At 35.6% G+C, this 17,095-nt stretch overlaps 2 protein-coding genes across 2 annotated transcripts; one reads left to right on the top strand and one right to left on the bottom strand.

Annotated features, from left to right (window-relative positions):
* Positions 1–8,560: 8,560 nt before the first annotated feature.
* On the top strand, positions 8,561–9,410 carry LOC113306737 (heat stress transcription factor B-2a-like). The gene is made up of 2 exons (XM_026555650.1): positions 8,561–8,983; positions 9,075–9,410. Exons 1-2 carry the CDS (start codon positions 8,696–8,698, stop codon positions 9,381–9,383), a joined length of 597 nt encoding a protein of 198 aa, XP_026411435.1. The 5' UTR covers positions 8,561–8,695; the 3' UTR covers positions 9,384–9,410.
* Positions 9,411–9,501: 91 nt separating this feature from the next.
* Positions 9,502–12,912, bottom strand: LOC113306726 (monothiol glutaredoxin-S17-like). Its single transcript, XM_026555641.1, has 3 exons — positions 12,669–12,912; positions 11,876–11,950; positions 9,502–11,059 (listed from the first exon to the last, which is right to left on the bottom strand). The coding sequence occupies exons 1-3, from the start codon at positions 12,837–12,839 to the stop codon at positions 9,839–9,841; spliced, it is 1,467 nt and encodes a 488-aa protein (XP_026411426.1). The 5' UTR covers positions 12,840–12,912; the 3' UTR covers positions 9,502–9,838.
* Positions 12,913–17,095: the final 4,183 nt, after the last annotated feature.

The following is a 17,095-nucleotide window of genomic DNA, read 5'->3' as shown; positions in this document are numbered from 1 at the left end:
GGCAAATTTCTCCAAAGGTCGTCGAGAAAGCTTAAACTCTATGATTGATGAGGCGAAGACCCCTCGTTCAAGACAAAATCGAATCACTGTCTTAGGAGTCACCAATTTCTTTTGAGTAACAGTTCTGGGATTTATCAAAAGACGATACACTGGGGATTTCAAATGTTGCTCAGCTCCTGGAATATCTTTTTCAAAGAATGCATCATCTATGTTCGGGACATTCTTAATCCCAGGGATTTCTTCTTCGTCTCCCCCAACATAAGTTTCATCCATGCATGTCTCATCTCTGGAGATACCATCATCAACGCACATCTCTTCCCTCGACGCGTCGTCAGCTTGGGAATTGGACATCTTTGCTAAATAGCTGTAAAAGGTTCACACTACATTCTACTTCAGTATGCCGTCCAGATATAAATCAAGGAAATACAAGAAAAAATGGTAACTCTTAACTCTTACCTTTTATACTTCCATTAACAATAGTGATAGTAATGCTAGAGTTAACACCCCAAAATCGTCCGTCTCTTCGAAAACTGCAAAAACGAACAAAACTTTATTTAATTTCCGAAACTGATTTTTCATGAATTCACGGACACAACTTCCAAAATGTGAACATTCACACAACTGACCTATGAAGTTTACAACAACAAAATATTTCATCATAAATATATTGTCTATCTTCGAAGGTTCCTCAAAACCCACGTTTTGATTTTTCGAAAAAACAGCAATTAATGCAACTTGCATACATAAATTTTCAAGGATTTTATCTAACGAAAACAAACTCATGCAAATAAAATATATCATCATATTTTGCATAATATATGTCACGGATGCATATATATATATATAAAACTATTTTTCCTTCGTATCGTCATTATTTGTCTTCAAAACGAAGGTTTATTTCAAAAAATATTGTGAAAGATCACATCTCATACATATGATAAAGTTTTGTATTTACATGAAATCTCCTAAGAAAAATTTTATCACTGGACACAAGTTCATCATACATATTTTCCTTCGTGTCATCGTCATTTGTCTTTAAAACGAAGGATTATTCCAATTTCATGAAAATTCACTTCTTTTATGATAGAACCTTGGTACACATGAAAGCTCATAAACTAAGTTTTATCACTGAACCTAGGTTCATATACTAAAAAAAATATCTCTCCTAAATCAGGGATTATAGTTAGTTTACAAAACTAACGATCGAACGAACATACGTTTTCAAAAACGAGGGTTTTTCATAAAACTCACACTAATATACACACACGTATATAATTTCATCATGATCAAAACATGAACAACTCATGAAGGTCATAACATCTGGAGAGAAAAAAATCGGCGCTTACCTGGTCGGCGCCGCCCGGAATCTGGCTGGTCGGTGATCGGACGGTGGAGCGCCGGCGAATTTTTTTTTTCCTCCTGCTGCTAGCGTAAAGGTGGTGGAGAGGTGATGAGAGCTGGTCGTGAGAAAAAAAAAGGATTAATCCCTTTTATATCAATTTTATTTCCAAAACCTAATTTTCTAAGGATATTCTCTACTGAATTCCACAATTAGTAATAAATAATCAAGAACCGGGCGTCTGAGCTACCTCTAAGTAAGCCCCGATTCAAATGGAAGGTGTATCCAACGATGATACACTAACAGTCACCGCACGAACGAGTATTTCAAAAATACAACGAAACGATGAACCTATGCAAAATAGAGAAGAAAATAATAAATAATTAAAAATATTGACCAGGGTGCTGGGAGCACGGACACATGACCGACCGACCGCGTCGTGGTCAATCCCACGCCAGTTTTATATTTTTAATGCATTTTTATTATTTTCCATGATTTGATGAAAATTCTCTCATTTTATCAAATCTCCTTCGTCTTGAGGAAACTCCTCGGTTTCATGGTACTTCCATAAATCCATAAAAAATAATATAAAATTAAGGAAAGGAGTGTGGGGGGTGACCATTGGCCAACCGGCCATGCCTTGGTCCCAACCGGACCCACACCCACGGTTCCTTATTATTATTTTTTTATTATTATTATTTCTCTAATTTCATGAAAAAAATCCTTGATTTCATGGTATTTTTGCACAAATCATCAAATAATAATAAAATAAAATAAATTATGAAAACTTGTGGGACCGGGCCTTGGCCGGCCGGCCGTCCATGCCCTAGACGGTCCCTACCGCCCCTTTGTTTTATTATTTTATTATTAGTTTTCCTCGAATTCATCAAATTCCTTGATTTCATGGTATTTCTCTCAAATTAGGAAAAATTCCCTCAAATCATCAAAATACCTAAAAATATTGTAAAATTAGGGAAACTCGTACCGGGTTCTAGCCGGCCGGCCATGCCTTCCATGGTCCCACACGCCCTTGTTTTATTATTTTAATATTTTTTGCTTCCTTGAACTCATGAAAACTCCTTCAATTCATGGAAACTCCCAAAATTCATCAATTTTCTCAAAATTCATGATTTTTTCATAAAATCATCAAAATATTATAAAATTAAGGAAAAGGCACCACGGGACCGTGGTCACGACCGGCCGACCATGCCTTGACCACGGCGGTCCCACGCCTCCTCATTCCTTATTTTATAATTATTTTTCATCATCTCATGGTGTTTTCCTCAGTTTCGTCGAAACCCTAATTTTGGCATATTTTCTCGAATGGATGCTCAATTGCACGCCAGAAAATATCAAAATTCTCAGGACTGAGATGCGTACGCCTTGGGTACACGAGCACGCTATCTTGACCGACCAAGATTGGCTCTTTAGCTCACGGAAGCCGGTCCCATCAATTTTCACAGTTTTGACCTAATTTGCACAATTGCTCGTATTAGGTCCAAAACTCTCCCAAACACTTTGGATTTTCATGAAGTGATCGTCAGGCGGTCACGGGACAACCCAGGGCCGGTTTCATGACTCCATGGTCGTTCCCTCGCCTCGTCATAATTAATTAGGTTTTCTCACCTAAGGCTCAGACGAGCATTTTCGAATAAATGATTAAACCAACATTTAATCATTCTTTCACCAACAAATCATCAACTCTTTAGGAGTTCTTCGTATTTGCTCATGTGAGCATATGGACACTACATGGTTGATCCACGGTCCCATGTAATCGCTCCCTCCTTCGTCCCATGGTTGAAATTCTGACGAACCATGAATTGATCAATTGATCAAATTAGGGTTTCTGAATCCAAGGATCATCATTCCAGATTCTAACCTCAATAATTTTACGACGGCTTCATGGTCATTAATTTTATTAATTATGCTCGGTTCAACGACCAATGTTCTAATTAATATTTTGGTACGCTGCCAATAATCCATCAGATGAGCAACACATGCTCAGACGATAAAATATTCAACAATTCATCACATGAGCAGCACTTGCTCAGATGAGGAATATTTGCTCAATATTGGTTCAACAATCAATATTCAACGATCCATCGAATGAGCAATACTTGCTCACTTCATCGTAAGAACTATACCTCTGTCTCATGACATGTTCAATTCATGAGTTTCAGAACATCATGTTCAACTCAACGACTACATGGACTCATCGTCCCATCAAACCATGAAGTTATCAATTGACTGACAAACCACGAGACGTCAATCGTGTCACTTGGGGGGATATCACTTAGGGTTTTGGTCTGGCGGTCTATGACACGTGTGTTCAAACACACAATGGAATGTGAGCAAGTCGTGCAATCAGTTGAAGGAATTCACGAGGTAGTGGGTGGAAAATCGACCAAGTCTCCACACGTTGAGCAACTGGTTTCAAACACGATATCCACTTCCCCACTCCTTGATTCCATCAACTGTCACACTTCATGGAATCATGGTGTCTACAATTCCAGCAATATAAATAAGTCTTTGAATCATAATTGAATCAGCATCAACAGTATCATCAATCTCACGTCTCATCGACAACACGAGATCATCAACTCATCAATTGAGCAACTACTCTCAATTGAGAAATTTCAATCATTCAGAGCTTATCATATTCAGAATTCACACACCCACAATCTTTGATTACCATTGATTCCACACATTTCTCAGCTTCCCTCCTACAGATCAACCCATCCTCTCTTGTGACCGAATTTACTCTGGAACGGTCATTGTCTTGATTTAGGCCAGAGTACTACAGATTGATCTATCGAATCGAAAGCACCCCCTTTGTAGCGGTGCATCTGTGTGAGGTTCAGCAGTTTGCTCGGTTGAGGAGTCTCCTCCGTACGGTCGTCTCTTCACTTTCCTAAAAAACCAGCAAACCGTTTTTCCCCATCCACACATAGAAAACACAATCGAAACCAAATCGGTTTGATTCACTTGAATCAATCATGAACATTATAGCCACGGTTTGCAAAGATTGCATTCCTTATGATTTAAATGTTTAAGTTCATGAACTGACCGATTTGACAAAGTAACTAGCTTAAGTATGTGTACGGGGTTTAAGTTCATGAACTGACCGATTTGACAGAGTAACCAGCTTAAGTATGTGTACGGGTATGCGTACTTAAGCAACCGGATTTTGAGTTTGTTAAGTTTTCAAACTTAGCAGAAATTTTCGGTTCGAAAACTTCCGCTAGTATGTGTACAGGTATGCATACTTAAGGTGACTAGTTTAGGAGTTTGTAATTCCCAAACTTAGCAGATATTTTCGGTTCGAAACCTTCCGCCAGTATGAGTACGGGTACGTATACTTATCTTGTCTCCTTCATCAATTTCGTATACACACATATGCATACTCTTGGTTACCGGTTTATAGATTTATACACTAATGTGCGTACACACTGTATATGCTTATATCCAAAGATGGTTACATCCTCAACTCTTTATTTCAATCATTGAAACATTCTTCTATAATGACAATATCCGTTTTCACACACTATTAGCATCAAAGCAATTTTCAAGATATTGAAATAATCATTATCGAAACTTTCCAAGCCTACATCAAATTATTATATCACATGAACCATGTAAGATGTTACTCTGATAATTTTCTCATGATATAAGATGAACTTGGTCGAAGTGAAAGATTACCAACACATATTTCGAGAAATATGTAAGCGAGATATACTCAGCTCGAAATCTCAAATGTGTATAGAGAAAACTATATCGTAACACGACTTATGTCTCAATATAGGAAATAGTAGAAATAGACTTTCCAACTGATAGATGAGTTCAAGTCTCCACATACCTTTTTGTCGAAGAAGTTCCACAAGCTCCCCTTAGTAGTTCTTCGTCTTCAAGAGATGAACGCCGAGAGATCTAAGCTCAACTACACTATCTATATCCTAGTCCGAGACATCTACAAATAGGCTAGAAATCAAGACTTATAGTTTTGATCACTAACATTGAAAAACATGCTTGAGATAGCAACGCATGCGAGTTCGACCGAGCAATGCTCTAACAATAGGTGTTTCGAAAACTGTGGCAAACACGAATGACTTAGTGTTATTTAAGGCATGTTTCGATTATTTCCTTCTACATTCAAAGCAAATATCTTTTTCATGTTTTCTTAAGTCAAGATTGGATATCTTAGAGATGTTAGAAAACAATTACACTTCCACCTAAGGTACGTTTCATCTTGTTAATGCAAGTATGTAACTTAGTAAGTTAGTGATATTAATGAGAATTATTTATTAGCTAAGTAAAAATATTCAAAATTAACTTGTAAAATGTTAACTTATAAGAATGAACGTTGTTGATATACTTAGGACAAGCATTTATACATGGACCGGCCATAGTTGACTCACGTAATCATTACTAGTAGCCTTATTTGGTTTAAAATGTGTTACACGCAGATAACTAACTATTATGATAAATCTAGTGAATATCTTAAACATTGATAAAGCTTAGATTCTGTAAAAACTTATTTATACAAAATCTAGCTAAGTGATGAGTAAGGATACGATATTTAAATGTTAATGTTGTATTTCAAGAAATTACTTAGTTTAAACTCTAGTTAGCAAAGGTTTCTTGGAATCTGAGTAAGATGTCTTGGTTTAAAAATATATATATCAATAGGAGATTCTCTGCAACTCTGTTATTCATCTTTTACTTAGCTTTTTTAGTAGTTCAATTGAAGGTCTGCCTCTACCACTTTCGATCTTCAGGTAGAAGGAAGTGACTATGAAAGACTTCTCATGGATCAAGAAGCACAATGAATATCTCTACCAAAGAAATTTGTATCTAGGAAATCAACTTAGGTTGCTCATAATCCTAGACGATAAAAAATTTCAAGACCCGACTGGTTCTTGTTTATCCAAAGGTCCTTTTATTTAATATATGTCCACTCAAGAATGGTTTAGAAAGTTGATCAGGTATCGCTAGTAGAAACCTGAGGAAAGAACTATTTGTTGATGTTCAAATAGATATAGTATCTGAAAATTCATTTGAGAGACTCTACAAGATATCTTTCAGTACTCTTGTAGATTGAGAGTCAAGGAGTTCCGCTATTTAACATAGAATGTTATCTTTAGTAATTTCGCGTTTTTGTAATCCAAACTAAGTATTAATCATATAGTATTCATACATGTATTGATTATCATAAAGGAAATTTAGTTGTTTGGTTTCGTATCAATTATTTGGTTGTAGCGATAGTCTTTTCAATGGATTGAGGAGCAACTCCTAAAGAAAACATGCATTCTACCAGGACATTCACGTGGGGCAATTCCCAAGAAATTAAACATTTTGCAAGGAGATTCACATGCGTATGAATACACTACTGATGTTGAATAACTGGTTGATTAGTCAATCTCAGTTACATCTATTCTGAAGTTGTATCGTGCGCAAAGGTGTATACCTTAATTCGATAGCATGTTCAGTCTGGATTAGGTTCCAAGGTTTTCCAGCAACACTTGTTTCGTTAGTGAACCATTTTGTCATTGCTTTATTATATCTCCATATAATAACTTGTTATCTTTTGTAATGAAAAGTATAAGCAATAAGTTGTTAACTTCATTATCTATTCATTGGTCTTCTCTTTTCCTATAAGATCATTCAATGAGTATCTGAATAAGTTATAAACAAAAAGTTTATGGTATACTCGGTACCCTTGTTTTTTTACACTCAAAAAAGTTCTTACGGTATCAAAGAATTTGAATCCGACATTAATAATTCGGATTTTCTCAATTTATTATATGTGCTTGTGACCTCCCATGTTAGCGCTCTTTCTTAGGACTTCTTTTTTGAATTGCTGAACCGTGTCCATTGTGGCTAGCACTGCACATGGTATGGTTTTGACCTTACCATATCCAGAAACTTTGAACAATAGTTTCAAGGTATCTATATTGTACCAACTACCAAACCTTTTTAAAAACAGTTTGGTCCAAAAACCAACAATAATTTGAATTTTTTAGTAATTTCAAGTATATATCTGTTCCGTATTTCATGAAAAATAGTTAGTTATCTATAACTGATAAAGTTTATACCAACGGGTTTAAACTGTTGGTTTTTAATTCGGTTTGAGAATCCACCGGAACTAAATAAAGATCTCTAACGGTTTTCATAATACTAAAATCATCACAAACCATAAACATAGGTGGTTCGGAACTAAATAAAAATCTCTAACGGTTTTCATAATACTAAAATCATCACAAACCATAAACATAGGTGGTTCGAATCGATTCGGAATTAATGAGTTTACTTTGGTGCGGTTTCAAAATTTGAAATGGTTTTTCTTTTTTTGTGCAACCCCTTCTTTGGCTGCAAAGCTCATCTTAGTCATCTATGCCGTGGGAGCGTTGATATTCTTGCTCATCTATGCCGTGCCGTTGATATACTTGCTCATCTTGCTCATCTATGTGTGTGCTAAACGGGAGGGTGAAGGCTTATTTTTTAAGACGCAACAAACGCAGTGACTTTCATGAAATACATCTCCTGGTATGCGAATTAGCTAGGGTCCGTCAGTCGTCACCCCGCTTTAAGGAAAGCAGTGAACTCTTCCAACCACTCCACAGCAGTTTTTTTTCTCTTCTCTTTATTTGAAGCACGAGAGCGGTTTTACTGGATGTCGTGGAGTGCTTCGATGCTGAGGCATAGTCAAATAGAGACTATGTTTTTCTACTGAACTTTACACGCATGGTTTAGAGATGCTTAATGAGTTTTGAATTGCACCAATAGTTTATCCACTTGAGCAGCTTATTATTGTGCGTGATGTATTTTATAATGAAAAGGAATTTTAACTGGTCTTGGGTCTAGACAACCCCTAAACCGGTTCATTCACACAAAAGTTCTTTTGTTGAGTCTGACGACAGTCAAACGACAGTCAACTGGAAACATCATTCTTCACGAAGGATTCGTCATTTTCCTTTGTAGCCGTTTTGGATTGTCTAAACCCATCATCTGTTTAAAACGACTACTTTTAAATTACTCCTATAGTGTAAACTAGTTAAAGGAATTTTGATTTGAAGTCTAGTTACTTTATTACCAACTAAAGTCGTCGAACGAGAAAATTCCACACAAATAATGTTCAATATTACGTTTAAAGCTTGTGACTTTTCTTTTATCAGTCAGTTTTTTCGGCTTCCTCTCAAAAAACACAAAAGCATTTTAAATTCTGTTGCAGTTTTTGAATCAAAAAATGCATGTGCTAATATTACATGAAAGACACTCTTTACTTTCTGAATAGGCGGCAATAAACTCTCTCGAAAACCTATATAAATGAATTAGAATCAAGTGGAAGGAATAGGTTCTATGAGAATGAGTACAGATGTATCACCATCAGGACGGGTTTTGAACAGAACTTCAAGCTCATCTTCAAGGACGAGGACTCCCACTCCATTTTTGTCCAAAACATATGAGCTTCTCGAAGAACATTTCCGAGGAGGAGACAGTGACGATGATCAACACAAGATTGTGTCGTGGAATTCGACAGGAACTGGCTTTGTTGTGTGGTCTCCCCAGGAGTTTTCCGAAGTTCTGTTGCCCAAGTATTTCAAGCACAAAAACTTCTCTAGCTTCATTCGGCAGCTTAATACTTATGTAAGTAGTAAAATTACTAGCAGGTTGTGCGTTGCTTAGGGTTTAAATGATGATGACAAACTGATGATAACAGTACTGAATTGCCTCACAGGGATTCAAGAAAATTGCAGCTAACAGATGGGAGTTCCAGCATGAGAAGTTCTTCAAGGGAGGGAGGCATTTACTTGCTGAGATAACAAGGAAGAAGTCAGAATCAAGCGCCTATCCAGCTTTTCTCAAGGCATCAGAGAAACAATTCAACGGACTTGGTGAGAACAGCAATTTACTAACGAAGGATAACGAAATTCTAAGGAGAAATAATCTGGAGTTGCAATTGCAGATATCGCAGTTTAAAATCTTGGAGATGAAGCTCTTAGACTGCCTTTCTCAGTACACGGTATGGCAGCATCAACAAAGTTAAAGTATGTCAAACCTAGAAGGATTGAGAAACCAAACAAGTTTATACTAAGTGGAAAACAGAGTGATTCTTCAGCATTTCCTTGCCCAGCTAACAAAATTAAAAGCAAGGGATAAATGAGTAAGAACAAATCGGCAAAGTACTGCCAACTTTATTAAAAGAAAAGTAGTACTAGCATCAAGATAATAAAAACATTGTGTACATGCATCAGAAAAACTCTTATGGTAGATGTAAATTATACGAAAGCAAGCCTTTTAACACGTTTTAACATCGACAATGCAAAGTATAATAAGCATCAACAATGAAAAGTATAATAAGCAAACTGACTAAACATGTTTAATGTCACCGATAAGCACACCATTTGTGATGCTAACTTTGGACCAGGTGAAATATCAAATGTGCTTCTTAATATGTAAGATACTGTAGTAACTTGCTTAGGAAGTAAATAACTAGATGGCTTAATCAGAGAGAGTGGACTTAAGTTCGCCACTACCATGGAGCTCCAGCACAATATCGCAACCTCCTATCAACTCACCTTTGTAATAAAGCTGAGGGAAAGTGGGCCAATTTGAGTAGGTCTTTAGTCCTTGTCTCACTTCCTCGTTGGTTAGGATATCGAAGGACCCAAAGTTCACTCCATCTTCCTTTAGGGCATTCACGACTTTGGAACTGAATCCGCAACGAGGTTCATCTGGGGTACCTTTCATGAATAGCATAGTATCAGAAGATGAGATGATGTTCTTGAGCCTATCCTCTAATGTCTCTTTTGGGATGATATCTTTCTCGGTTAAAACTTTCTTGAGTTCCCCACTTTTCTGCATCTCCAACACAATATCAGATCCTCCAATCAATTCCCCTTTAATATATAGTTGAGGATAGCTGGACCAGTTTGAGTAAACTTTTAGCCCTTGGCGTACTTCATCATCGTCAAGGATGTCAAAGCTATGAAATTTCACTTTCTCCTGCTGAAGAATCTCAACAACTTTGCGACTGAAACCACACTTTGGTTCTTCCGGTTTTCCTTTCATAAATAGCATTACCGAGCTTGAATCAATAAGGTTTTTGATTCGCGAGTCAAGAGTAACACTCAATCCGGTAGAGGAATCAGAAACTGAAGAGGCAACTGGTTCACTCCCCTTGGTCTCGGTAGTAACAACTCCATGATCTCTGAAGACTTCCTTTAATTCGCCACTCTCATGCATAGAAACAGCGATGTCACAACCACCTAAAAACTCTCCTTTGCAAAATAATTGAGGGAATGTTGGCCAATTGTACAACTTTTTCAGACCTTCCCTAACATCATTATCTGTAAGGATATCGAAGCTCCCAAAGTTGACACCTTCCTCCTTCAGGATGTTAACAACTTTCTGGCTGAAGCCACATTTGGGTTCTTCAGGGTTTCCTTTCATGAAAAGCATGATAGGGTGTGAATCTACAAGTTGTTTCAACCTCTTTTCGACTAGAACATGGCTGCCAGATGTAGAGATGGTTTCCTTCTGTGAAACACCATTTTGTTTGGCAAATTCTTTGACAGTTTCTAACATGTTGGCCCCAGCAGCCATTCCTAAACTCGCAGGAACTGCAGAATTATCAGGGTTGACAGATCCGGCAACCTTGGCAACTTTGTTGGCCAAGCTAGATGGGTTCGCACCTTCCATGGCATCAACTTTCTGACCATCCTGATAAAGAAAGTACATGAGTTATACCAGCAAACAGTTGTGACCAATCTTGGAGCATAAATAAATACAATGTACATTCAGTGCAAAGCTTTTAAGGTCATATAAGGTATAAAAGCTACAAGGTATGAAAGCTACAAGGACTACATCCAAGTTACTGTTGCACAAATTTTAAGGTCATGATTTTACGATTAGCTCCGGCAAGATACAGACACCTACTGACAGAGTTAGGTCGACGATGATATCTAGCAAGTGATACCACCCACACAGAACTCTAAATACTTTCTCTTATTCAGGTGTCTAGTTAAAATGATTCTCAAGCATGAAAATTTCAAGTTCTGACATCTCAGTGCAAACTTCAGCTTGACTTCTATATGACATAGGACCATTCAATTAAACATGTGCAGTCATGAACGAGCTATCTCCCACCAACCGACTTCTTTGTATTAAGAAAGTACACAAGCTAACAGGCAGAGTGTTATGGCAAATTGAATGGCCAAGAAAAAGATTTCTGTTTACCACTAAGATTAGATAACCCATCTAAGAAAGTTGCAAAAGAACAAGAACAAATGAACACTACAGTAGAAAGGAAAATGGCAATTGCCTTAAAAATAAAATAGCACCAACCAAACAATACACAGTATAACTACCCTTCTCAATTTTTTCTGAATCATAACACGCTTCAGTGAATTACAAATTATAAGAATTAAAAAAGACTAGAAAAACAAGATATTAGTCCAGTCTAACCTTAAAGAATACAAAGAAAGGCGCCTAAGAATTAAAAAAGACTAGAAAAACAAGATATTAATCCAGTCTAACCTTAAAGAATACAAAGAAAGGCACCGCAGAAACTGCATAAGCCTCAGATATCTCTGGTTGTTCTTCAGCTTCAACCTGCAAAATAAATGTCAATACCACAACAAAGCTCCAAAAAAGGACCACATTGCAAAATCAGTTAGACTGTGTTTGATAACAGAGAAAGGTAACAATTTCATGGAAAGTGTATTCCATGGAAGGAAAGACTTCCCATGGAATTAGGTTTAAAACATACTTTAGACAACGCTTTTTTTTACAATTCCATGGAGATAGATTTTTGATCAAACGACGGAAAACACGTTATTTCCATGGAAAGATGGCTAATTCCATAGAATTAACTTATCAACAATTAGAAAGGTACAAAGACACTATTAAAAATTTTGGTGCCAAAGACACCCTTTCTTTTGATTGTCAGACGAATAATTTTGAAGAGCATTATGGGTTGAAAATCAAATAAGACATAACTCACAAAGACGCCAGAAAAGTGTTTCTTATATATGAAACTAAAGTGTCTACCAAAAACATAAAACGAACTTAAAAAGAAGAAAACAGGAATCAGGTTCCAACAAAATATCAAAGGGGTATATAACTAAGAAAAGGAGGGTACCAAATTCAGTCTGTTCATATTTATACTGTTCTACCACCATAAATAAAATAAATTAAACCCTGAAATCAACTATGAGGGTTTTAGGGGGAGAACTTAGTCTCTAAGAATAATTAAGAAGCAATCTATTTATATGAATTCAACGAACATATAAACTAACAAAATTAAGAGAGACATGGATGAAATACAAACCCTAAAGAAATGGGCATGAGGGAGATCAGTAGAAAGATGAGAAAAAACTAGATCCATCTGTTTTGAAGCTTCACACCATGATGCCCAGAAGTGAAGGATAACAGGTTTCCCATGACTAACTACTGTATTTAGCTCTTCTTTTGATTGAATGTCTTTCACAGACCCACCCATCTTCCTGCCTGATTAAAGAAAAGAACGAGAGAAGATGGACTGTGAGACCTAATTTATCATAAGATTCATAACCGAGTCGAGCTTTTAACAACGAAAAAGATAAGTTTCGGGTGCATCGAAGAACTTGGCCATCTTACATATTAGAAAAATCGAGACCGTTGATTTGTTTGATTAGTTTTATATTGACCGGAAGAGGATCCCTACTTCAAAATAAAATAAACAAATATCATCCAAATTGATTCACCATTTGTAACAGAACTTAAAGCATCCAAGATTACTTGGAAATCAATCGGATTAATCTTGCAGAACTCATCATTTCCAGGAATTTATAATCCTATGGGATTACAAATTTTGGGATTCATGTAAATTTCTTATGTGTTTGGTAATTCAATTAAAAATTTTAGGATTTATAGAGTTTTTTCTGTATTAAAGTCTTTGTATCATTTGGCATTATCCTCAAATCTTAAAATTGCATATATATATATATATATATATATATATGAGATTCAGAGTTTAAAAAAAGTGGGTTCATAAATCCCTTGATAAGTTTCCCAACAAATCTTAGGGGGGAGGGGTCGGACTCCATATGGAGGATTTGCTGGAAAACTGAATCACGTAGGAAACGTGATTCCAAGGATTCGGGCAACCAAACATACAGAGGGAAACATGATTCTACCAAATCCTCTGGACCCATAAATTCCACCTTTAAAATTCTACATCCAAACCTACCATTACTAAATCTATCGGCTTTAGGGTTTCAATTTTCTCTTTCATGATATAAATCGTCCCAAATTTACATAGATTCGGTTTATTCATTTTCCTGAGTTGACGACTAAAGTTTGGTCGTCCCCTAATACAATTTTGTAGGAAATACCAAATGGTACTACAAATAATATATTAGAAAGAGTCTAGTCCAGTTGACCTAGTCAATTATCTGTTTGGTCCTATTTGGTAATATAAATTATAGTTTGGTCCTAAAAATTATAGTTTGGTCCTAGGGTGATGTCATGGATGATGTAAATGTCATCTTGTAGTGGCAGAAATATCCTTATATTATTGTTTGGTCTTAGAAAATAATGGTTTGGTCCTAAGGTGACCATATATATACAAAAAATTAATAGAAAATATCTCATTCTCAGATTTACTTTCTCTCTCCTATATTTTAAGGTCTAGAATTTCTCTTTCTTTTTTATCTTTTTTATTTTCTTCCTGCTAGTGATGAAGAAGATGAAGATGATGATGAACGATTCTCTCTTCTCTTTATTTTTTCTCTGCTAGTCATGAAGAAGATGAACGATGATGATGATGATGATGAATACGATGAAGTTTTGCGTGTGTTTTTTTTGATGTTTTGCTTCTGTTTTTGATGATGAAGACGGTGAGGATGAAGATTCTGCTGCTATTTATGATGATGATGAACCTCTATCATCTTCACATGCCTGGGTAAGTTTCGGATCTACAAAAGAAGATGAAGATGACGGAGTTCATTTCTGGAATGAACTCTGGTTTGTGATGAAGATTTTGATGTTTTTTCGTCTGTTGTTGCTGCTGATGATGGAGAGGATGAAGATGAGTTATTGCTGCTGATGAAGAAGATGGAGATGACGGAGTTCATTTCAGGAATGAACTCTGGTTTGTGATGAAGATTTTGATGTGTTTTCTTGATGGAACGAACTCATCTTCTACTATTGTTGTTGTTGTCAAAGATAGATCTGCTGCTGTTGAAGATTTAATTAGGTTTTTTTTTCTTGATGTTTGCTGCGATTGGTGATGAAGATGAAGACGAACTCAAGATAGATCTGTTGTTGTTGAAGATTTAATTAGGTTTTTTGGTTTTCCTGATGTTCCTGTGATTGGAGACGACGATGATGATGATGAACTCGTCAAACCCTAGAAATATGCTGCTGTTGGTGAAGATGAAGATTTATGCGTTTTGTTGTTGCTTCTGCTGCTTAAGATGAACTTCATTCCTGGAATGAACTTCATTACTGGAATGAACTTCATTACTGAAATGAACTTCATTTTTGGAATGAACTCTGTTGTTGATGAACATAATCGTTTATATAGGTTTTTATCAGGAGTTCATTCCAGAAATGAACTCTGGTTTATATAGGTTTTTATCATGAGTTTATTCCAGAAATAAACTCTGGTTTATATAGGTTTTATGAGGAGTTCATTCCATAAATGAACTCTGGTTTATATAGGTTTTATGAGGAGTTCATTCCAGAAATTAACTCTGGTTTATATAGGTTTTATGAGGAGTTCATTCCAGAAATGAACTCTGGTTTATATAGGTTTTATGAGGAGTTCATTCCAGAAATGATCTCTGGTTTATTCTTAATAATGAAATTTTTATAGAATTTTAACGAAATAATGAAGTTCGTTCATATGTGATTTAATTTGGTTTTTATTAGGTATTCATTTGTAAGAATGAACTTTGATGGTTCATCACACAGAATGAACTGCTACAAAAAAATAAGTAAAAATTAACGCGGAAGGGTATTTTTGTCTGTTTTATATTTTTAAATAATTATGGACCAAACAGTAAAGGCGTTTTGCAAAAGTACCAAACAGACATGGGCCCACATAAAAAAGGACCAAACGATATTTTTCCCTACAATTTTCGACCCTGACGACTAAGACCATAAGATATTAGTCATTATCTTCCTGTTTTGTCGAGTATGCCGACTTTTCATACTCTCAGTTCTGAAAGTGTTGATTTCTTCTGTAATTTGAGAATGAAACCATTAAACAGCTTTACAATCTCGTTTGTAGAAGTGTTTAGCTAGCTTGGTTACATTTCCGTTATTAAAAAAAAAAACAATTTTTTTTCCTCAAAAATCTTCCCACATAATCCATAAATTTAATCTAACTAAAACATAATTTCATAACTTTTAATTCAACTAATTAATCTAACTAAATTAATTAAGCTAAACAAATATATTAGTATTAATTAAACAAAGATAATTTATTAAACAAAAAATAAATGGCTAAGGGATTTTGGATTTTACTTCCAAATGACCATATTTTGTCTTATTGGGTATACCCCAATCTCGCCAGTCTTATATAGTCAATATCAAAAAGTTTATTATCTATTAGCGAAAACATATCTATTAGATTAATTAATGAAGCATTTATTTTGAAATACTTATCAATAGAATATTATTAAAAAATTTAATGGGATACTAATAATAAATCTTGGATTGAGCAAACTATAACCAATGATTTATGTTCTCCCTAGATAAATTTTTGCCGCTCTTTATTTTGCCTAATTTGTCCAAGCTTTGTTTCGTATCTATACTACTACTAGGTAAGCCCGAGAGAGATCAGATGGGTATGCGGTTGTGGTGTTTATTTGATCAAGTCACATGCTCGGTCGTGGATTAGAAATCTAAGATCAAACGAAGGCCCAAACTATGGTCAATCGTGAGTAAGTTGATAAGAGGATCTTGGTTGAACAATTCGGGAGGAGAAGCCTAAATCAAGTGAAAAATAGTCATACGGCTTATGTGACTAGTGTTATGCCATTGATCATTATTGAAAATGGTTGTAAAGCGGTGACAAATTAATTACAATTGGATGCAATGTCGGTTGAAGCATATGAAAACTGGAGTAAAGAACTTGATTGTGGGCAGATAATTGTTGGAGACTCTGATCAAAGTGTGGATGCAGATATCAATGTCTTAAAAAGTGAAGAAAGTAATGATGGAGATTTGGGGGATTCTCATTCCCGTCAAAATAAAAAGATAAGAAATTATGACCTAATTTCTGCGAAAATACCATTCAGATCACTGACTCTTCTAATCTTGAACCAGTTGATCCTACAATTCAATACCATCTCTTATGTTGTTACTGGACTTCCAAGTATTACTAAGACAACAACTCTAACTGATATCGATAGCAACATGGAAATGATTGATGAAGATGGAGAAGTCGGAGTAGAAAAGAATTGTTTGTTGAACATTTCAACAAATGTTGTTCATCTGTTAGTTGATTCATATAACCTTGTTTTGTACAAAGATTCTTTTCTGGTACTCTTAGAGTTTAACTATGATCCATTTTTTACAATCCTGCAATTAATTATTTGGTGGTTTAAGATTTTTGTTTGTGAGTACTCTTGTTTGTGAGTATTGATTTTCATATTCAGTATCTTTATGCAAATTTGTATAAAAATTGTGTTTTTTATTTTATGTTTAACTATGCATCCTCTCCTCTGAGCTACAATATGAAATGAATATCCGAGGTTATGGTAATAA

This window comes from Papaver somniferum, chromosome 1 (genome assembly GCF_003573695.1).
Source record: "Papaver somniferum cultivar HN1 chromosome 1, ASM357369v1, whole genome shotgun sequence".
NCBI classification, from domain to species: domain Eukaryota; kingdom Viridiplantae; phylum Streptophyta; class Magnoliopsida; order Ranunculales; family Papaveraceae; genus Papaver; species Papaver somniferum.
This window is presented reverse-complemented; position numbering and strand designations above follow the sequence as displayed.